Source organism: Theobroma cacao, chromosome 8 (assembly GCF_000208745.1).
Source record: "Theobroma cacao cultivar B97-61/B2 chromosome 8, Criollo_cocoa_genome_V2, whole genome shotgun sequence".
NCBI lineage: Eukaryota > Viridiplantae > Streptophyta > Magnoliopsida > Malvales > Malvaceae > Theobroma > Theobroma cacao.
Genome location: NC_030857.1, coordinates 14854635 through 14877690, shown reverse-complemented (window position 1 = coordinate 14877690; position 23056 = coordinate 14854635). Strand labels below are relative to the sequence as shown.

Below are 23056 nucleotides of genomic sequence, written 5' to 3'. Positions count from 1 at the left end.
GGTCTCCAATTACTCTATTTTCAAAACCAGTATTCAATTTTTCAGAAAATTTATAAAATCATTTTATAAAATCACAATTTCTCTTAAAACATAGCAATTTACCATTTAAACTCATTTTCATAAAATTTCACCAAAACCGATTAAAAACATACTTTAGATAATAAAAATAATGGTAAGGTTACTCACAGTACTAGGAGTTCGATATACTCCTATTCCCGGTCTTCGGGCACAATCTCTTTACCCTTGTTAAAGGGCTCACCACCTATACATCATACATAACACGAATTTCAATAAATTGTGTCAATTTATCATAAACTATTTCAGGGTCTCTAAATCTAAATTAATGCATGTGATGGGATGCATTTCAAAATGTCTGATTAATCACTTAAATGTGATATTCGACCTAATCGGCTAAAATATCCAATTTAACTCCAAATCAATTCTTCTCACTTTCTACACTCCAATTATACCTAAATTACCTCAGTGACTATGAATGAGATTCAATTTATCAGTCCCGGGTCAATAATCACACATGTCTATACATTAGGTAAAAATTCAGATTTTCACACCAAAATTTCCCATTTAATTTCTAGCCTCACCAAACATCAAATATCACCCAAATATCATGAAATATCATCAATTTCAACTACAATATGCTCCCTAGAAAATTCGGCCAATAATGGTAATGGGGGAAAATGAATTCTTTTCATGTTGTTTTGTTTCTAAATATGCTAAACTAACTTAAAATACTAACATAACTTAAAATAAAATCAATCTAACTTCATTCTCTCTCCATACCCATTTGGGCAGCCATGAATTCACCATGAAAACATGAAATTTAAGCATGAAAAATAAGGAGAAATGCATAGGAAAGGTAGATCACAAGTCAAAATCAAAAAATTTTACCTTTGATTGCTCGATTCCTTGAAATCCCACACTTTTTCTTTAATTTTCCCACCTAGGTTTCTTGTTTTTCTTTTCCTCTCTTTGTTCTTACTATGGCCGGCCACATGAAGAGAAAATGGGATAAATATGGGCTGATTTTAATAAAAATAAATAAAATATTCTTACTTGACACGTGGCATGTTTCGATTGGTCTATTTTTAAAACTTTAAAAATTTTAATCTTTTTTATCTCCACCACACAATTAGTCAATGGTCAAAATGAGGATAAGGGAAGACCATGTGCTGGACAAATGTCCTAGTGGTGGAAAATTACTGTTTTGCCCCTAAGGTGGTAAAATTACCATTTTACCCCTATGCTTGGAAAAATACCAAGAATAATTTTTTTTTCACTTCTTAATCCTCAAATCATACTCCAATAAGTCAAATGGGGCCAAAAAATCTTTCTTAAAAATTCTCATTTTGTCCCCAAGTGGCAAATGACCATTTTGCCCCTATATAGTGAAAATTTCAGTTTGACTCCAAATTGATCCTCGAACTCTAAATCACCATATTAAACCATTCTGGGACTTTAATATTCTTAATTTCATCTCAAATTCTCTATTTGATCTAGTTCGAAGCTTAAATCAACTTCGTTGTACCTCTAGGTACAATACCGACTTTTGTCAATTTTTCGAGACTCTCCTAGCATGCAAATATGCTATTCATCACATGTGTGTCATGACAAATATTTTATAGAGTCGGGCTTGTCATCTTCTCCCTCACTTGGATCAACCATATGATCCTTCTTTATGATTGATTTCGATATCCGGTTAAATATTAATATTTTAATATTATTTTATTAATAAAATATTATTTTATTAATAAAATATTATTTTATTTTAAAAATTTTATCTTGTCTCTTTAGTTTTCAAAGTTCTTATTATGCCTCAATTCTCATCCGACCAACTTTATTTATCATCATATCAAAGTATGGGGCATTTCAGTTGTCCATTGATCTTTATTAGGAACCTTAACTTATTGCTTGGTGGCAGTCTATTAGCATCTAAAATTCTTCTGCTGCTGTTTCATGGTGGGTGCAGCATGTAGTGACACCAACTATGCACTCTGCAGCAATTTCGTCTTACTGCTTCCCCTTCGCTGTTACTTGTTGGGTGGCCTTTTTGCATTTTGTCTTGGGAATTGCAGATTTTAAACTAATTATGTTTTGTTCATAAACAGTTGTGTACACAAGTTCAAAAGCTGCTTCATTTTAGTACGAGGGGAATAGTTGTTGGTCAATGGATTGGTCTCATGATCCTTAGTGTGGAACTAGTTTTTGGATCATTCAAATGCCACCAAGCTGGGCCGATTAAGGACCAATGTTTCAAAAAAATAATAATAAGTGATCATTTTACAATTTTTATTCAAAAAATAATAAAAGTAAAATAGAAAATAACAATTTGAAAAGCAAAGATAAATGTTTTATCTAAATATTCTTACGAACATACCAAAATTATTTTGCAAAGTTTTTAAATAATAAAGGTGCCAGCAAACACAAATTCATTCCAAGTTGAGAACTTCTACAAACTTTCACTTAATAAAAATTTTACTCAAAATATTCTCCCTTTCTCAAAAAACTAAATAAATCTTTATATTAATGTTGATATGATTCTTTAATTAAAGAATTTATGATTTAAAATATACAGTTCATCCACAATTAAGTATTTTTTTTTTACTTCAAAAACGAAGTTATACGGCAACCACATCTCTGTTTAGTAATTATATTAAAATATTAATTCTTATAATTATACCTTAATGAATATGTGACAATCCTATAAATTCTCACTTATAAAATTTAAGATCTTACTAACAATATATATAAAAGCGTCTCCTAACTAGTTGTTAGACACAATGTAAGTTAAGACCCTTATGTAATAAGGTATTTAAATTCCTTTCTTTTGGATGTACAAGAAACAGCAAATTCCAAAAGTTATTTGCCATTCAAATAATTACTTTTTTTCTAATTCTTTGCTTGTTTTGAATGTAATTACTTTAAAGAAAAGATTAAAACAAAAGAATAAAGTCATTTTTTTTTTTTTGAATAGCAAACAAAGTAAAGTAAAATTCTTTACTTGTTCCTCTTTGTCAAGTTGAAGGTGGTCCGAACAATTTGATTTTCTTTGATAATATACCTTATTAAGTTGACTAAGTAAATTGAATGGAGAAAACATATTTTTTAAATTTCAAATTGGATGTTGATTATTATTAATTGGCTTATCTATGATAAAACTAATTAATTTATTAATTAACTAGCTAATGAATGTATGGGTTATTCACAATCTTACCAAATAGTTTAAATTCCGAAAACTCTTGTTTATACCTGCAATCACGAATGGTTGAGTTTCCAAACTTACACGTTATAAAATAAAATATTTTTCTTTGTTATACTTCTTTCTTAGGTCTCGAACACAATGTAAATTAAGACCCTTACATAGTAAGTATTCAAATTCCTTACTTTTGAATGTACAAGAAACAGACCCTTGTTTATTTTTCTTTGATCCTTTGCTTGTTTAGGATGTAAATTCTTTAGAGAAAAGATAAAAAAAAAACAAAAAANGTAAAATTCTTTTTGTCTTTTTCTGAAAAGCAAATGAAGTAAAGTAAAATTCTTTACTTGTTCCTCTTTGTCAAGTTGAAGGTGGTCCGAACAATTTGATTTTCTTTGATAATATACCTTATTAAGTTGACTAAGTAAATTGAATGGAGAAAACATATTTTTTAAATTTCAAATTGGATGTTGATTATTATTAATTGGCTTATCTATGATAAAACTAATTAATTTATTAATTAACTAGCTAATGAATGTATGGGTTATTCACAATCTTACCAAATAGTTTAAATTCCGAAAACTCTTGTTTATACCTGCAATCACGAATGGTTGAGTTTCCAAACTTACACGTTATAAAATAAAATATTTTTCTTTGTTATACTTCTTCTTAGGTCTTGGACACAATGTAAGTTAAGACCCTTACATAGTAAGTATTCAAATTCCTTACTTTTGAATGTACAAGAAACAGACCCTTGTTTATTTTTCTTTGATCCTTTGCTTGTTTAGGATGTAAATTCTTTAGAGAAAAGATAAAAAGAAAAAGTAAAGAATGAAGTAAAAATGTTTTTTTAAGGCAAATAAAGTACAATTCTTTACTTGTTCCTTTTATCAAGTTCAAGGTATTTAGAAATTGCAATCTGTCTCGAAAAAATTTTTTGGCAAAATAATATTCTTTCATATATTATTTCGTAAGTTTTGAGTTTTTTTAATAACATACAAGGTGTTTAAATTAATTATTTATTCTTGTAAATTATTTGTATAAAATATGAAATCATGTATGTATATATATAGGAAAATTTTGAATTTTAGCTACCAGATAATTGTATCTAATAATTATTTATGTTTGTATATTTATAGTCAAAATATAATAAAAGACCCAATCTTTAGTCATTGTTAATTCAATAAATATTAGTAATTAAAGTGTAAATTGAATTAAGTAAACCTACAATTTAAGAATTATAAATATTAGTAATAATTTCGTAGAATATAGATAATTTCATATTAAGTAAACCTTAGTAAATTGAAAAAAAAAAACAAATTTTATAAATTTTGAATTTGATGTCGCTTATTATTAATTGGCTAACCTATGATAAAATTAATCAATTAATTATCTCATTAATAAATGTATGGGTTATTCATAATTTTACCCAATAGTTTGAATTCCAAAAAAAACCTTATTTATGCCTACAATCACGGAAATATTGAATAAAGACTATTATTTATTAACAAATTTTTCCAAAAAATATAAATAGAAATATTTATGTAACTATTTAGATTGGAAATTTAATTTTTTTACATTAAATACTACTTATAAAAGAAAAGTATATATGTTAGTACATATATTTTTATTTAATTTAAAATATTAATTCAAATTTTGAGTGTCCAAAATATAAATTCTTTAAAAATTAAGTAATTAAAAAGATAATTTACTCATCTATATGTTACAAATCTAGGAGCAATTATTGTTATTTTATTCTATAAGCTTCTTTCCCTTCCAAGAAAATTATCTTCATCTCTCCTCAGAATAATATATAAACACCAAAATAATACTATTATTCTATAGATTATTGTCATTAATTTTTTAATTCTCATAATTATACCTTAATGAACATGTGTTAACCCACTTAGCTCATTTGTGAAGTTTAAAACTCTACCGACAATATATATAAGATAATTTTCCTTCTTTCTTAAGTCTCAAACATTATATAAATTAAGACCCTTATGTGATAAAGTTTTAAAAATATTTTGTTCTCGAGATATAATATATATATAATAGAAAATTTAATTAGTAAAGTTATTTATGCCTTAGCCAAAAGAAAGTTACCATATGAATTATTAATTCTTATAACTATACCTTAATAAACATATGACAATTTTCTAAACTCTCACTTATAAAGTTTAAAATTTTTTACCAATAATCCTTAAACTCTCACTTATGTAATAAAGTACTCAAATTCAATATATATATATATATATATATAAGTATTCAAATTCCTTTCTTTCGGATGTACAAGCAACAACAAATTGGAAATGTTATTATTTAAATAACAATCTTTATTTACTTTTTTCTAATCCTTTGCTTGTTTTAGATCTAAATTCTTTAGAGAAAAGATAAAAAAATAAAGTAGAATTCTTTTCTTTTTTTGAGAAGAAAATAAAGTAAAGCAAGTGAAATTCTTTACTTGTCTCTTTTGTCAAGTTCAAGGTGGTCCACCCTTATAGAAATTGTAATCTATCATTCCAAAAATATTTTTGGCAGAATCATATTATTTCATATATAATTTTGTAAATTTTGAGTCTTTTTAATAATAAACAAGGTGTTTAAATTAATTATTTATTCATGTAAATTATTTGTATTAAATATACAAAAATTTTGAAATTTTAGCTATCAGGTACTTCTATCTAATAATTATTTATGTTTGTAAATTTATAGTAAAAAATATAATAAAAGACCAAATCTTTAGTCATTGTTAATTCAATAAATATTAGCAATTAAAGTAAATTGACTAAGTAAACCGACAATTTAAAAATCATAAATATTATTAATATTTTCATAGAATATAGATAATATTTTCATATTAAGTAAACTTTAGTAAATTGAAAAGAAAAACAAATTTTTAAAATTTTGAATTGGATGTGGATTATTATTGATTGGTTAATCTATGATAAATTGTCCAAAGCCAATTGACTTTGGTAGCAAGCAACAATATTGCCTACATTTCCAAAAAAAAATATGATAAAATTAATTAATTAATTAATTAATTAATTAATCGGCTAATAAATGTATGGGTTATTCACAATTTTACCCAATAGTTTAAATTCCAAAAAGCCCGATTTATGCCTACAATCAAGAAAATATTGAATGAAGACCATTATTTATTAACATTTTTAACAATAAAAATATAAATATTTATGCAACTATATTTAGATTGAAAACTTAATTTGTTTACATTAAATACTACTTATTAAAGAAAAAGAATGTTAAATACCAAAAATAAAGGCATACTGGAAAGGAGAAATTATAATGTTAGAATATTATAATGTCACTTTTTGAAAAAGCCATTATCATTATTTTAATGCAAAAATTAGAAGTAATCATTTATCAAAATTTATTGTTGTAAGTATTACCTACAACTTACCGAAAAGAAACAGAGCAAGTCTAGCAAACAGTTATTATTAATAATGTTTAGTAGTGCCAGTGTTCCAAAGTTTCTTGTCTTGTTAACAAGCACAAGAAAAGAATAAAGAAACCTACACCGATAAGGTAAAGAACAAAAAAAGAATAAGAAGTTTATTTCTTTGGTTATAAATATATTGATCAATTACAGAATCTTTATTATTGTGTCTTTCCTTACCATCTCAAATTGATTATTCACTAATGGAGAAGGAGAAGGAGGGAGAGAGAATAGACAAAATCAACCATTTTAGCCATCCTCATCCATTGCTGTTCAATGATGAAGAGCAGAGTGATAAAAGTAAAGAAGTTCGTTGCTCCGCATGTTGGGAATCCTTATTGGGCTCAAGTTTTAGCTGTGGAGAATGCGACTTTCACCTCCATAAAAAATGTGCCGAGGCACCTTTGGAAATTCATTCCCCTTTCCATTGTAAGGGAGGTACTCTTACTCTTGTGCCAAATCCACCATGGGAGTCGCCACTCTCTATTTGCGATTTGTGCAAGGAAAATCGTAAGATGTTCGTTTATTATTGCTCTTCTTGCTTTGCTTCCCTTGACATTAAATGTGCTTTCCTATTGCATAACATGGATGAAAATTTTCGTGAGCTCAAATATGTTACCCATGAACATCCATTGACCTTCATTGAAAATCCCAATGATGAACTAAAAAGAGCCCATTGTCATTGGTGTCAGAAACCCCTGGTAGACTCCCTATATGTTTGTCTTGATTGTAGATTTTACCTTCATAAGAAATGTGCTCAGTTACCCGCTCAACTTCATCACCCTTGCCATCGTAAACACCCTCTTTATCTTGAACATGGTAACCTTGGCTGTAAGGCATGCCAGATGAAACATTGGAGTTTTTTTTATCGTTGTCTTCCTTGCAAGTTTGATATTGACATCGAATGTGCTCTGCCAAGGCTAAAGTTCGTTGTTGAATGTAATAAGCACTCGTTCACTCAATTATTTAGGGATGTTCTATTCGTTTGTGATGCATGTGGCACTGAGGGAAATTATGTTTCTTATATATGTTCTACATGCCACAGTATGATCCATAAAAACTGCATTTCATTGCCACGCATCATCAAAACTACATGGCATCAGCATGAAATTATTCACAACTACTTCTTTCAAAAACGGGAGCTTGAAAAACATGACTGTGGAATTTGTCTCGGTGAAGTGCAAATGCAGTACGGTAGTTACGATTGTTTGAAGCAAGATTGCAATTTTGTTGCCCATGTGGATTGTGCAATGGAGAAGTATCTTGCAACCGGTCAGATAAATGATCAAGATGAGGAGTCTAGTGAAAATTTAGCTTCCATCACTTTTGTCGTTGAAACGAACCAACATGGAGAAGCCATAAAGATAAAACATTTCAGCCATGAACATGATTTAACATTAGACAACGAGATTAAGGAAGACGATGATAAACGTTGTGATGCGTGCATGCTATCCATCTCAACTTCCTTTTACTATTGTTCACAATGTGAGTTCCTTCTCCACAAAACCTGTGTTGAATTATTGAGGAAAAAACATCATTGGTTTCTTGAATCTCTCTTCACCCTCCATTTAGAGAACATTTTCCAATGTGGTTTATGTCAACACTACTGTAGTGGTTTTGCTTACCATGGTGACTATTACAAATTTTGTCTAAGGTGTGCTGGAATTTCTCGTATCCTCCCCCGTCAAAGACACAAGCACACTCTCTTTTTTGACTTTGATTTGAATAAAGGGCAATGCAATGCTTGTGGTGATTACATTCATCGTGGATACAAGTGTAAAGATTGCACTTTTGTTTTACATGTTAAATGCATGGCACTACCACAAAGAGCTCGGCATAAGTGTGACAAACACTTTCTAGAACTTACTTTTCATGATGAAAATGCTGATCTAGAAGAATATTATTGTGATATATGTGAAAGACAAAGAAATCCAAACCATTGGTTCTATCATTGTGTAATTTGTGATAATTCTGCTCATTCGAAATGTGTTTTTGAAAGATATCCATTTCTGAATAAGAAGATAGGAAAGACTTACAAGGATTGTTTTCATGGTCATCCACTCATTTGTGTTAAAAAGAGTTATGACATCTGTCTTAGGTGTGGCCTGCCTTGCCAAGATATAGCTCTTGAATGTAAATCTTGTAACTTTACCGTCCACTTTGATTGTCTTTACTTTGAAGATTTGGTAGCTTTCTTATAAAGTGGGGGTGAAGTTAAAAGGGGCGCTTGTTGTTTTTGATTGTAAGGGGTTGTTATTTTTCCTTTGTTTTATGAGTGTCTGTCTGTTCACTTGTAGCCTTTTGTTCCTGTTTTTTTTATCAATCTTGATCAGTTTGTAAGTGTTGCCTGATTGGGCTTGAATGGCATTGCTTTTTGTTTCAATTATGCTGACCAAGTGTTCAAATAAAATTATTTTATTTCTCAAGAAAAGAGAAAGTGATGTTCATGTTATAAACATTTTTGCACAGCAATAAGATAGAATTCACAGCACGTGAATGGAACATCTTACAAGTTTGTTTAGATTCTTCTTTATTGCTAATAACGAATAACATGCCTATCCAATTTGATTATAATGTAATTCTCAAGTAGGAATTCAGTGGAGACTAAAAATTCTTAAATATTTAAAATAAGTCCAAGGTTATGAGCATGTTCTCATGTCTTTCTAATCAAACTATAAAATGAGTTTAGTTTAGAATGTGTCCTGCTTCATTGGAAAGAAAGCAGAGCAGGGATCTAAATGCCACTCCCCTTACATAAATATTTTTCTCCTTTTGACTCCTATCTAGCATGCAATTCTCTAGGATTTGGTGGGACAAGTCATGCCAAGTGTTAGTATGCAAAAATATTTTTGTATTATTATTTATAAATATTATATATTTTAAAATGAAAAATAAATAAAATTAAAAAATATTTATATTAATATAATAATCAATCAAGTCGAACTCAAATCTAAAAATACTATTCAAGAAATTATCAAGATCATCCTTCAATTTATATCATTTGAATTACCAAACTATTTAATTATTTTAAATTTGGTCACATTGTTAAGTTTGAGAGTCGAAATGCTGATCTGGCAATAACATTAGCATCCTTGTGGGCTAACTATGTCCTAATATCCACTTATTTTTTTATTGTTATTCTTTTCTCTTCTTTTACAAAATTCACAATTTCTCTTTCTTTAGTGTCTCTCCCTCTCCATTACTTTGAACCTCTTACAAAATTCACAATTATTTTTGCTTTTGCAAGAGTATTCAAAGCCCAATAACAATTCTATTCATGTAAAAAAAAAAAAATCAAGTATGAAAATCGAATGTGACATAACGTGCAAGTCCAAAAACTTGACTGCTAAACATTAAAGAGGAAACCTTCTTCCTTTTTTTTTCGTTTATATCAGGAATGAGTGTGAAAAAATACTGCCCGTATAGCCTACTGATAAGAAATATAACCTTCTTTCTTTACTTTGTGATCTCAAAAGTACAGCAAAGATCCTTGAATACTCATTTTCTCTATATATACTTGAAGTGATAATGGTTAGCAATTTATTTGTTTTTCTCGTCTTATAATCACCTATAATATGCTAAGTAACTTACAACAAATTATTTACATTTACAGTACATAAAAATCCATCCGGGAGCTTACTTAATGCATTGAAACATGGGAAAAGAAGATTCTGTTGTCTCTCTCATGATGATAGAGAACTCATCTGCATGAATCTTTCAGCCTCCTCAAATCGACCGAAAGTATTAAGCAGTTCAATGATTATAGAGTAATGTTCTTCAGATGCCTTGAGTTCATATTTACGAGTCATTAGACTGAACAATTGGCAAGCCTTATCAACAAATCCAGCTTGTCTGCAAATTGATAAAACCACTTTGAAAGTGAAATGGTTTAGAATGAAACCGTCAGATGCCATTTGATGAAAAAAACTAATTACATCTTCACAAAGATCATTATACCCATAAGCCTCGATTGTCACGACCTGAAACTCCCATCGGGCCCGTGACAACCGCCGCGACGTCTCGATAAGCACTCATTACCCCGAATGTCGATCGAAACCTTGTAAGGCTTAGCATCAGCTTTCGCATCTCCCCGATGAGAGACAGTTATTAAATCTCGCATTTCAAGAAATCATAAGTCGTTTCCAAATTAAAATAATAAAATATTATTTTCGGGCTCACAAGGGTATTTTCGTCATTTTTCTTCAAAAATATCGAAACTCGCCAAAAACATGGTATAAAAGATAAATATGTTCATACATACTTTAAATCAGATAACTGAAGTATAAAATTACTTTTACAGTGACACGTGGACCCCCAACTGACCAAGAAGGTGTAGGGCTACAACCTTTACTTTCTAGGATGCAACTCCGAGATTAATTATCTTCTTAATCAACTATCAACAAACTGTCCTGAGCTTGAAAAATGGATAGGAAGAGGGGTGAGATTATGATTACATAATCCCAGTGAGTAAACAATTACCATCAAAAGCATCTAAAGCCGAGTAGATGGAGATAATATAAAAACGTTATATTTCAATAATATTCATAATGCAAAATTCGTTTCAATCTATACCAAACAATTTCTTTTCATCAAAATTTCTCTGGTTTATGAGTTTCTTAAACTTTGGCTCGTGCCAAAACTCATACTCGGTGATACCTTGCGTAAGGCATCCAACCGAGTCCGCCAAGGCTGTTAAAAATTCATATTTCGCATAAAACACATTTTTCGTTGAACATCACAGCCGTTCCTTAGCGTTGGCTGAGTCTCACTCTCACGTTGTGGTCCACGTGAAGTGCACTCAAAAAGCCCACCTCAGGAGATACCCTACGCGCCTCTACGACCGATGTGAGAATATAAAGGAGTTTACCGCACCCCTCTAATAGGCTGATCCACGAAACCCCCCACCACTACAGTGACTATGGATTATTTTATCTACCACCTGATTTATAAAATCTTTTTCTACATGACATGACAATTTATCGCAACCTAGCCTCTCAAGGCTGAATACACAGTACAAATAATTCTAACACCAAAAATCAGTTTAGCCATTCATGCTCATATATTGTCATAAGCCATTTAATTTAAAATCATAAATTTACAACACAAGCAGATAGTCTCCAATTACTCTATTTTCAAAATCAGTATTCGATTTTTCAGAAAATTTATAAAATTATTTTATAAAATCACAATTTCTCTTAAAACGTAGCAATTTACCATTTAAACCCATTTTTTATAAAATCACACAATTGTATAAAACTACTCTAGATAATTAAGACGATAATAAGTTCACTCACAGTATTAGGAGTAGAAATACTCCTATTTTCAGTTCGCGGGTATAGTCTTTTACCCGTATCCAATGGCTCACCACCTAACCATAATCCATGACACATATTCCAATTAAATTGTGTCTAACAGTCATAAGTTATTTCAGGCTCGATATATATGCATGATATGAAATGAAAAATGCACGGGTAGCCATCTAGACCCGGTATTGGTCTAAGTTGATTTTTCATCCGATAAATTGGCCAATGCGTCCAATTTCACTCCAACTTGCTCCATTTCTTTTTCAATCCCTCAACTCACCAAACACAACTAATTAACACACAATTAGGCAAAATTTATCTTCACTTCTTCTTAGAACTTTCGGCCAACAATGGTACGCTAACTCCGTGATTTTTCCTACTTAATTTTCTCTCCATAATTCATTAATTTCTACACCAAAAACTATTATTTCTTAATCAAATCACCTAAAATAACATCTCATTCTTCCTCATTATTCACTTAGAGAATTCGGCTATTGATAGGCACCAAATCTTTGGTGGTTTTCTTCACTTGTTTTCATGTTACACATCATTAATCACCTAAAAACACTAACATACCTAAAAATTAAACCAATCCAAGATCATTCTCTCTCCATACCCATTTTCACCAACCATGAATTCATCATGAAAACATGTAATTTAGCCATGAAAATTAAGGAAAAATGCATGGGTAAAGTAAATCACTAGCAAAATCAAAGAAATTTTACCTTTGTTTGATCAAATCCTTGAATTCTAACACTTTCTCTTTGATTTTTCCCACCTAGAGTTTGTTCTTCCTTGTTTTCTCTTCTCTTCTGGTTTGGCTGATCACTATGGGAAAAATTGACTGATTTTTTACCTTTTTATAAAGAAATAATAAAATAATAAAAACATGACACATGACATTTCTTTATTGGTTCAAATTTTAAATATTTAACTTTTAATTCTTTAATTCTCCACCACACATTTCTCATGTTTATCCATTTCCATGACGAATAAAATCCCTTAATCTTGACAAGTGTCAGGGGTGAAAATTTATCGATTTACCCTCGAGGTGACAAAATTACCATTTCGCTCTTATACTCCAAATTATACCGAAATTAAAATTTTTCACTTCTAAACCTCAAATCATACTCCAATAAGTCAAATGGGACCAAAAAATCTTTTCTAAAAATTCTCATTTTGTCCCCAAGTGACAAATGATCATTTTGCCCCTAGATAGTAAAAAATTCGATTTGACTCCAAATTGATCCTCGAACTTCGAATTACCATTTTGAGTCATCCATAAATTGTGAAACTCTTAATTTCACCTTAAAATTCCTATTTGAACTAGTTCGAGGCTTAATCGACTTAATGGTACCATTAGGGGCAATATCGTCTTTTAACGATTCCTCGAACTTCCTAAATATGCAAACATTCTATTAAGCATGTAAATGACGTCGTAATTATTTTATAGAACAGAGTTTGACATCAATAATGGCAGTTCACGTCATAGAACCCTTAACGGGGACTGCATCAAACACTAGCTTTGCACTGCTAATTAATCCACAACTACCATACATCTTGACAACCTCTACAGAAACAAAAGGAATTGATTCAAAATCTTTCTTCAAGACTTGTCCGTGAATCTCCTTCCCAAGCTTTACAGCTCTAAGCTCACTGCAAACGTTCAACATCCTTGCCATTGCCACTGAGTCTGGCCTGTGTTTTGAGAACTGCATTAACCTAAACACACTGAGTGCTTCATGCAAACGCCCACTCTCAACATATGACTCAATCATGGCTGTCCATTAAATCACATTCCTTGCCTCCATACCGTTAAACAATTTCAAAGAATAATCTAAAACACCACATTTTGAGTACATAATCATCAGAGAAGTGACAATAGACACATTGGGCAAGAAACAATTCTTTATAGCATAAGCGTGAATCTGCTTTCCATGACACAGAGCCCTCAACTCTGCACAAACAGGAAGAATCGTGGCAACCGTGACGACATCAGGCTTGAACCCTTCCTGCTGCATCCAAACAACTGATCTCAAAGCCTGGTCAAGCCTCCCATTTGATACGTATCCTGACATCAAAGCAGTCTAAGAAATCGCGTTCATTTCTCTCGAACAATAAAAAATCCGCCTGCCTGAATCCATATCACCACACTTGCAATACATATCAACTAAACCAGACTGAATAACCAACTGCTTGGAATAACTCTTCGTCTTAACAACATAAGCATGGACCTCCCGACCTAGTTTCCGTGCCCAAACTTCCCCAATCACTGGAAGAATGGTAGTTAGTATAACAAAATTTGGATATATCCCTGCACTTATCATCCATCTAACATAACTCAAAGCTTCCTTTTGCATCCTATTATATGCGAACCCCGCAATCATCGCCCCCCACAAAACTATATCTCTCTCAGGAATTTCCTCAAACACACGGCACGTTAGCTTAATCTTCCCGCATTTAAAATAAAAGTCAATCAAACCAGTCCTAAGCATTGAACTATCAATGAAACCATTCTTAATCAAAAGGGCATGCGTCTTTAAACCTTGTCTAAATGCTGATGCACCAGCGAAGCTCTTAAGAACAGTAGAGAAAGTGTACACATTCAATTTCACTGCCAACAATCTCATTTCTGAATACGTAGAAAGCACATCCAAATACCGTTTCTTACCGGATATAACAGTTCCTCTAAGCAAAGCATTCCAAGAATGAACATTCTTGCTAGTACAATCATCGAATACCCTTAGGCATCGTCGATGGAGCCATAAGAAGTGTCCATATGGGCAAGTTTAGTACGTAAAAACTCGTTGTTTTCGAGCCCGTTTGTTCGAATATGAGCGTGGATTTGCCTCCCATCGGCTAAGGATTTGGAACGAACGCAAGCGGCAAGAAGAGAAGAGAAAGAGGTGGGATTTACAGGGATGCCCTGATGATCCACGTAATCTAAAATGGCAAGGGCTTCTTTGAGCTTGTTTTGTCTAGCGAATCTTTGAATGTCTTTGTAAATTGCATGTGGGTTTTTAGTGTGGAGTGGTAAAGAGGACGAGAATGCGTTTTTCTCGAAGAATGGAGGTGGGCTTCTTCTGTGGGCAAACTTGGTTGAGTCTTTTTGGGGTTTCAGTGGGGATCTTGCAGAGGCTTTTATTCTGGAGAATTGATTGTTTCTGTAGAAGAGAGGATTTGGAGGGGAAGAGCGAAGACAGAAGGAAAGGGAAGATGACTGGTTGCATTCCATGGCTTCTTTTGGGAATGAGGATTGATGGAGGAGAAGGCCAAAGATTCAACCGGACTGGTTTGTTTCGTAGCAACAAGTAGGAGCGAGGGAAAATAAAAAATCCAGAGTTCGCTTTATAATAATTTTCGAAGCATTCCATTTTGCAAGTTTGGTTATTTTGGTTTATTCGACTCCATTTTAAGTGAATAATTTTTTTGATAAAACAGAATAAAAGATTAAATTTAAATTAATGAAATTTTAAATCATTATAGATATTAATATAATTTTTACATGTTCGACTTGTAGTTTTGGTTCCCTGTTCCGACAACTTTACCTTCCTCAAATCCAGAATTCACCTTAAATTTTATATTTATATTTTATCCTAAAATTTGATAAAAATATTGTAAAATGTTTACTTTAATTCAATTCTTTAAAACCAATCAAGATGGTTTGATTTTTATCGATTCAGTTAATTAATAATTATAAAATGAGCGGAGCTAGAGCATTTTTAAAGAGGAGACAAGAGAAAGAGACACTAAATAGAGAACTTTATATATAACTCAATTATAACCCATTTAAAAGATTAAATAAAATTCATAAAACATTTGATATATAAAAAAATACACATTAATATTAATGATGGTGTCATATATATATATATATATATTATATATATATATATATATATTTGACTGATATATATNATATATATATATATATATATATATGACTGAATGAAACCATAAAAAGAGCCTCTCTCACTCTCTACGTGCAAGATTGGAAGAGAAAACAATTTTTTAAACTAAAATGAATTGTCTATTTATTTTATGTGTTCTAATTTTTTTTATTTTCTATTTACCTCTTAAATTATTAATTAATATATTAGGTTATTGCGTTGAACTATTGAGATGTAATATGTTATGGCTATTAGGTTAGACTGTTAAGATTTAATATGTTATAATAGATTTAGATTTATATTAAAATATAATGGTTTGGATTACTGGACTTACTTTTTTAAAAAAATTGATAAGCTTAACATATTAATTTAAAATTTATTTGCTAAGATTAACTAGCAATATGCTAACGATAATGACTCTTATTTTATCAAACAGTTTGAGGGATGAAAATAATTGTTAAATAAAAAAATTATTTTGAAGGCCATTAAAAATTTATAATAAATAAAATTGTATTGAAATAAATACAATTATTTCATTCTATCAATTATATTTATATCCTTATTATTTAAATTTTGCAACATACATATTAGAACGTATTGGTTTTTTTGAGTAAAAAATTATAAATTGATGAAATTTTAGGCAATAGTGCAATACTGTAACTTGCATTTGAAAATTACATAATAATTTATTTTTTTTAATATTAAAATTATATAAAATAAAATCTACATAATAGAAAAAAAACATGATAAGTAGAAGATAAAATCCACATATGACATAATAACAAAGAAAGAAAAAGAATATGATTGATAGTTTGTAAAAATTTAAAAAAAAATTTATAAAAATTTAAAATATATGAGTAAATAGAATAAAAATAATAATATAAATTTAAAAAAAATTTAAAATTCCATCCAGCGCTCGCCGCAGAATATATATAATCGAAGTGTACAATCCAATCCAGTGGCCAAAGATGGTCCAAAACTCAATTCAATAACTTTTTCCACAAGCGTTAGACTAATTTGTTACAGAGCTTACGAGGGAAACACACTTGTGGATGTCTGTGGCAACTGGCAAGCCTTTGTCTGATGAATTCTATCATCTTCATCCTCAAGCAGCTTGATACATACACAGAAGAATTAGCAAATACCTTAGCTTGTTCCAATAAGGCAGATGCTAAAATAGATTGTGTTAATGCTGCCCTGCCTCTGCGCATGTTTACCATACTGCATCAAATAAGGAACTATGTCTATGCCTGCTTAATTATTACTTTACCAAAAAATTAAGGTAATGCATTCATAAAAGCAAGCTCATCTGCCGGTCTCATCATATTCATTACGTTTACTACTTTTCTGCCCCAATTATCCTATTAAATAAACCTACTAAATAGCCTTTGTCTGATTAATTCCATCATCATCATCCTCAAGCAGCTTGATACATACACAGAAGAATTAGCAATTACCTCAGCTTGTTCCGATAAGCCAGATGCGAAAATAGATGAGATTGTGTTGCTGCTGCCCTGCCCTTACGCATGTTTACTATGCTGGCTCAGATCGATGAGGAACTATGCATGCTGCTTAATTCGTAAAAAATTATTTGAAATTTTTTAGGTATTATCTCTTTTTTTTTTTTACCATTCTAATTATAAATATATAGCTTCTGAAAAGTGTCTTGGTTTTTGTCTTGCAATTATTCAAACTATAAATATCATTTTTCTTTAATTTTTCTGATTTCTAAAAATGGAAAGTGAGCCTTAATTTTGATAAATTAATATGTTTGACTTAATCATTAACAAAGTCAAATATATTTGACTTAATGATCAAGTCAAATACATTTAAATTTCAAAAAGAAGTCAAATATATTTGAATTAATAGTTCGAAGAGAAACAGGAAACTTGTTGTTGAGAAACCTATATATATTAGATTACACATTCCTCAAGTCAAAGTTCCAAGTTTGAAGAGAGAGAAACAGGAATCTTGTTCTTCTCACACTCAAATGACGACACAGCTTCAACTTGATCGCTCTTTCCATCAATCAACCATGCCAGAGCTTCTACTTTCTCCAACCCATGACTACCTCTATTTCGATCATTCAACCTTCACGTGGGTTCCACCTGGTTATCGCTTTGCTCCGACCGATGACCAGCTCATTCTCCATTACCTCTCCAACAAGGTCAGAGGACAGCCTTTACCTTCTGAAGCCGTTACCGATTGCGAAATCTACGGCGACCAAGACAAGGAGCCCTGGAGGATTTTTGACATGACCTCACCCAGAAAGTTCTACGTCTTCACCAAGCTCAAGAACAAGGGTAAGGGAAAAAGGATTGAACGAACGGCTGGTCGTGGGACTTGGAAAGGTCAAAGAACCGATCCAGTCAAGGATTCTGACGGCAATCATATAGGCTTCAAGAAGCTTTTTGTGTTTGAAGTTAAAGGAGGCGGTGCCAACAATGTCAATGGACATTGGCTCATGCACGAGTATTCTCTTCTTACCCAAGTAAGTTTCCTACCTATTTTATCACCTCCATTGCATGCTCTATATGATGATCAGTATATTTATGCAACTCCAACAGCACTATTAACCATTTATATTTCTTTCTCTTGTAGAGTGATTATGTCCTTTGCGCAATCAGAAACAAAAATGCTACTGAATCGACTGCTGAAGAAGTTGGATGTGATCATGTTGAAGGAATTGAAGCCATGATGGAGGAGCTTGAAGAATGTATTGGACAAGACCAAACTCTGATGAGTGAGCAGGATCAAGCCACCAATACCTGCATAAATAACCAACACACCAACACTCAAGAGTTGATAAAAAGAGGTCTTGAAACTGAAGAAGATGAGACGCAACAGAAGAGGATGAGGTTCAACAAGTCAGTCCAAGACAAGAAAACTTGTTTCGAGGGAGCGGCAATACCAGTATCTACATTAGCATCAGACAAATCACAGGGTGAGGAAGGAATGACAGCTGAAAAACTTGAACAAGAATGGATACTTGAAGGCTTTGAAGACCAAAATTTGGATGAGCTGCTGGAGGCCACCAGTGCCCAAGAATACCAGCAACAAGAAGAAATGATGAGATTTAGCGACAACTGTGTGAAGGAAGACATGTACAAGCAGCATTCTTTCACTGCAGCGGCAGAACCAGCATTGGGCTTTGATTCAGAATAATCTTATTCTAATCCTCAACCTTAGACCTTACTTGACCATTGCCCTCCCTCTTTACCAGACAACAGCATGGCCAACTGGTCTGCTTTAGCTCGTGGGCTAAGTGTAGCATATTTCAAAAGCATAGAGTGGAAGGCAAAGCCTTGCTCAAGATTAAATTAACGATGTAACTCTTCTTTGATTATATTTATATATATGGTTTGTCATTCATTCTCAGTTTCTAGTCCCTTTTTTTTATTAATAAAATTGCTTCCAAATTTCGGTAAAATATATATATAAATTATTTGAGACTCAACTCAATAATTATTAATTTATTTAAATATATAAATGATTTATATTACAGAGTGAATACAGCAAACAGACAAATGTACATCTTTGCTGTGACAACCTTCTTCATACAAGTTGCTTTTTTGCCAATTTCTTGCTCCCATGGAGTATTACACGGGAGAAACTAACCATGTTCGAAAAGCTCAATAGAGAGACCTACTCCTCCACAATGAAAAAAGGGTTTCCCTTGATAGAGAAGCAAATGAAAGCATGATTACTAATCAATCTTTAGCTTTCTATTGGTTTATCCTCATTCATAGCTAATACTCAGACAATCAGCATTAATCCAAGTAGATTAGGATTCTTACCAGCCACCATGGCTTGAGAAGTAACCATTATCCAATGAAATAGCAAGAGCAACAGTAACAGCTCGCTCTGATGGAGTCAGTGGACAGGTGAATTGCAATCTCTAATGCCGTATACGTAATTCAAACCATGCTAGCAGGGCCAGTCTTTGAGATGGGATCAGAGCACTCCCAAAGCGGATAACATACTGACCAGCATCAGTGAAGATCTACACATACACGAATTCCTTTGTGTGTTTGATACGCAGTAGTGAAACTACCAAATTTTATTTTGTGTAACTAACTGAAACTTAGCTAGAAAACAATAGTGTAGGTTAGCACAAACCTGTCCATGACATATCAAACTATAGCCTCACACATCTGAATTTTGCAACAAGAAATTAGAACCTATAATGATTATATAGACCCAACCCCAGCCAAAATATAGCCACACTCTATTGCCTTAATTTTCCAAAAACTAAGTAATACTGACTGATATGCTGAGATTTTCTTCTTTTCTTCCTTCCATTGAACATTTCCAGGCCCCATTCACCATTTGCATAAACCGCACTATTAATTTCTAAAATGGGGAAAGCAAGTTGAACCGAACAGCATCCAAGCTTGCTAGGATTATTAACACAACTCACAACCTCCCCTTGTCTCCCTTCAAAAACCAGATCTCTCCAATGATTAATCCCCATCTTTCTCCTACTTTTTCTGGTTCGACTCCTTTGCTCACTTGGACACATGAGATCAAATTTAAAAATCCTGGACTACTTGATTGCCCCCCATCATCTAGAATACACAGTTTGACTTTATGGGCATCCCCGCTACTATTTTTCTCACCATATGAGATAAAATCTTAGAAAAGAAGCTCCTACAGCAAACATGGAGATCTGCCAACTTCTTCAATCCCAAATCCTCCACTTTGCTCCTAATTAGTAAGGGCTCTGCTGATTACAATGCTCGATTCCTAAGGAAACTCTTGGGATAGAACAAAGTTGGGTCTTTCATTTTATGTATACAAAAGTTACACAGTATAATTCAGAGATTATGATGGATTAAGCGAGTCACAGAAACTCAAAGAACCCAAGTCAGGCTAGAAATTTTAAAGATGGAACCATTTCTTTTGTGTTTTTTATTTTTTTCCTGAACGAACATGCATTTTTAATTCTAAATGAAAGTATTTCCACGTTTTAATTAATATTCCATATCAAAGTTTTAATGAACAAAGATTGCACAAATACTCCACAAACATGCCATATATCAGTAAATATCCCATAATCATTCCCAGCGTATGGGTAGCTTTTCAGTGAACTCTTGGGAGCTTTACTTACATTCATCTTTCTAGCTTCTATTACTCTCAAGTGAGTCCCTATTTTCTTCATCATTCTGAAATATATCGAGACCCTTGAATTGTACACTCCTCAACATTGGCGAGAATCCACCCATTTTCAACAATGTGATGAAGAATTTGTATAGTTTGCTATTCCCAGGGAATTCTACTTATCTGCCATTTTTGTTGATAATTTATCAGTTGTTAAACTAGATCAAGAGCATATCTCTTTGCTATTACTTATGATCAATCATCAGAAGATGGAGCGCTTAAAGATATGATAAACCATGTGGATTGAAATTTATAGTTGTTCATCTTATTGAAAGGTCCAAAGAGAAGATTAAAGAAGTGGGATAAACTTCATGTTAGATCTCTCTTGTATTAAAGATTCATTGATCCAAGGTTTGGACACACCATAATCAACTGCAAATTTTTTCTGCGGATTCCCTCTGAAGATGGTATTTTGTTTCAAGTATTTGCAGCTGGAATTAGCAAACTGCTGCTGTCCCTGCACTACTGTAATAACCAGGATGAGGGGGGGAAAACGGTTAAGCATGACATGACCATTTTCAATGGCTTAAGAAAGATAAGATTTTATCTGTGCTCATGATCATTATTGCAGTATTCTCAAATGTGGCATCCATATACGGTGGTGCATACTCTTTGTTGACGGCTTGAGTGGGATTTAGTTGAATTAGTACATTGTTTCCATCACTATTGCTTTGCTTTTATTCTTTTACAGATTGTATTGAAATTTCAGGATAAGTTCATTCCAAATGAAGTTTTATATCATACATGTGAAAGTTGGTTTTGGCCCATTTACAATAGGAAAGAGTTGAAGATACATTTCAAGAGAAGCTCGTTACTTCATTTCTCTGATTTCTTTCCACTAGTTAAGTTGCATCGTTTGATGTTTCATCGAAGGAAGATGACTACCAGCTTGAGCACGGTGAAGAAAGTTTGTTTGAGATGGCAAGTCTGGAAGGAGATATGGATGGTTTAACAGCATAGCAGCAGTCCACCTTTCACTAGGATTCCTTGCAAAACACTTCATCAAGAAATCTTTTCCTGCGCTTGACATGTTTTCTGGGATTTTTGGTGGATTCCTGGAATGAAAAAGCTTGATCGCCAGATCCGTCAGGTTCTCATATTCCCATGGTGGTTCTCCAGTAATCATCTGGAGAACAACGCACCCTAGTGACCATATATCTAATGAAGCACTGATTTTCACATTCTCAACTGATTCTGGTGGCATGTTAACCGCTGTACCTGGAAAATTTACCTTCCCAGGTGGCCCATCTACTCTTTCTCCAGGTTGCTTAGCCAGGCCAAAATCAGCAATTTTTAGACCATTAATCAAACCATTGAGATCAAAAGGAAAAACAAGGATGTTTTCTGGCTTGAGATCACAGTGAACATAGCCTCTCTCATGAATATTCCGAAGCCCTAGAACCAGCATCCTCGCATAGAACCTGGCATTACATTCCGGTATCTTGCCCCAATATCGTTTGGTTATTAAGTCGAAAAGATCTCCACGAGGAGCATATTCAAGAAACAAGTTGTAAACCACCTCCCCTTCTTCATCAATGCTCAATGTATCACCAAAGCATTGAACAATATATGGGCAGCCAACAAGTCGTCGAAGGATTCGTTGTTCCTTCTGGAGTGAAAGGGAGTCCTGGCAAGGACAAGATTTTACGGCAAAAATTGGATCAAGATCAGGTTTGATTGGTTTCACCAAGTGAACAACCCCATAGGAACCCTCGCCGAGAGTCTTGACATTGATCCACTCCAGGGTTGAACCACCCCTTGTTACTCCTTTCACTACTGCATAATCCATGGTTGTTGATGAAAACCAACCCAAGGAAAGAAGGAAGGAAGCAATTAAACAAACTGTTTTCAGCAAACCATAAGCTATTTTCTTCTACAACTTCACCATAGCTTAGATATATATACCTTTTGGAAGGAGTCGTACGAGTCGGTTTCACTTTCCTAATTTTCTTTCGTTTAGGTAATTAACATCGGCGCTGTCAACTTATGATTGGTCAAAAACTTTTAAATTATATTCAAAATAAATTCAAACAAA

At 32.4% G+C, this 23056-nt stretch overlaps 4 protein-coding genes across 5 annotated transcripts; 2 read left to right on the top strand and 2 right to left on the bottom strand.

The window, feature by feature from the left end:
* Positions 6799-9054, top strand: LOC18592869. Of its 2 annotated transcripts, none has more exons than XM_018125427.1 (2): positions 6799-7178; positions 7848-9054. In XM_018125427.1, the coding sequence occupies exons 1-2, from the start codon at positions 6872-6874 to the stop codon at positions 8867-8869; spliced, it is 1329 nt and encodes a 442-aa protein (XP_017980916.1). In that variant the 5' UTR covers positions 6799-6871; the 3' UTR covers positions 8870-9054. The 2 variants fall into 2 exon arrangements, with proteins under 2 accessions (XP_017980916.1, XP_017980917.1); XM_018125428.1 differs by having other exon boundaries at positions 6858-7178; positions 7859-9054.
* LOC18592868 (pentatricopeptide repeat-containing protein At1g71460, chloroplastic) lies at positions 10302-15307 on the bottom strand. The gene is given in 3 exon segments (XM_018125407.1): positions 10302-10633; positions 13438-14717; positions 14720-15307. Coding segments are annotated over 3 exon segments (2049 nt in total). The 5' UTR covers positions 15207-15307; the 3' UTR covers positions 10302-10351.
* LOC18592867 (NAC transcription factor 25) lies at positions 17852-19026 on the top strand. Its single transcript, XM_007019791.2, has 2 exons — positions 17852-18352; positions 18463-19026. The coding sequence occupies exons 1-2, from the start codon at positions 17852-17854 to the stop codon at positions 19024-19026; spliced, it is 1065 nt and encodes a 354-aa protein (XP_007019853.1).
* LOC18592866 (mitogen-activated protein kinase kinase kinase 2) lies at positions 21719-23034 on the bottom strand. The gene has a single exon (XM_018125654.1). It carries the CDS (start codon positions 22808-22810, stop codon positions 21860-21862), a length of 951 nt encoding a protein of 316 aa, XP_017981143.1. The 5' UTR covers positions 22811-23034; the 3' UTR covers positions 21719-21859.

Coding starts and splice junctions, on each gene's coding strand:
- LOC18592867 (XM_007019791.2), top strand. CDS start 17,852: ATGACGACACAGCTTCAACTTGATCGCTCTTTCCATCAATCAACCATG. Junction 18,353..18,462: donor AGTATTCTCTTCTTACCCAA/GTAAGTTTCCTA, acceptor TTTCTCTTGTAG/AGTGATTATGTCCTTTGCGC.
- LOC18592869 (XM_018125427.1), top strand. CDS start 6,872: ATGGAGAAGGAGAAGGAGGGAGAGAGAATAGACAAAATCAACCATTTT. Junction 7,179..7,847: donor CGATTTGTGCAAGGAAAATC/GTAAGATGTTCG, acceptor GTCTCGGTGAAG/TGCAAATGCAGTACGGTAGT.
- LOC18592866 (XM_018125654.1), bottom strand. CDS start 22,810: ATGGATTATGCAGTAGTGAAAGGAGTAACAAGGGGTGGTTCAACCCTG.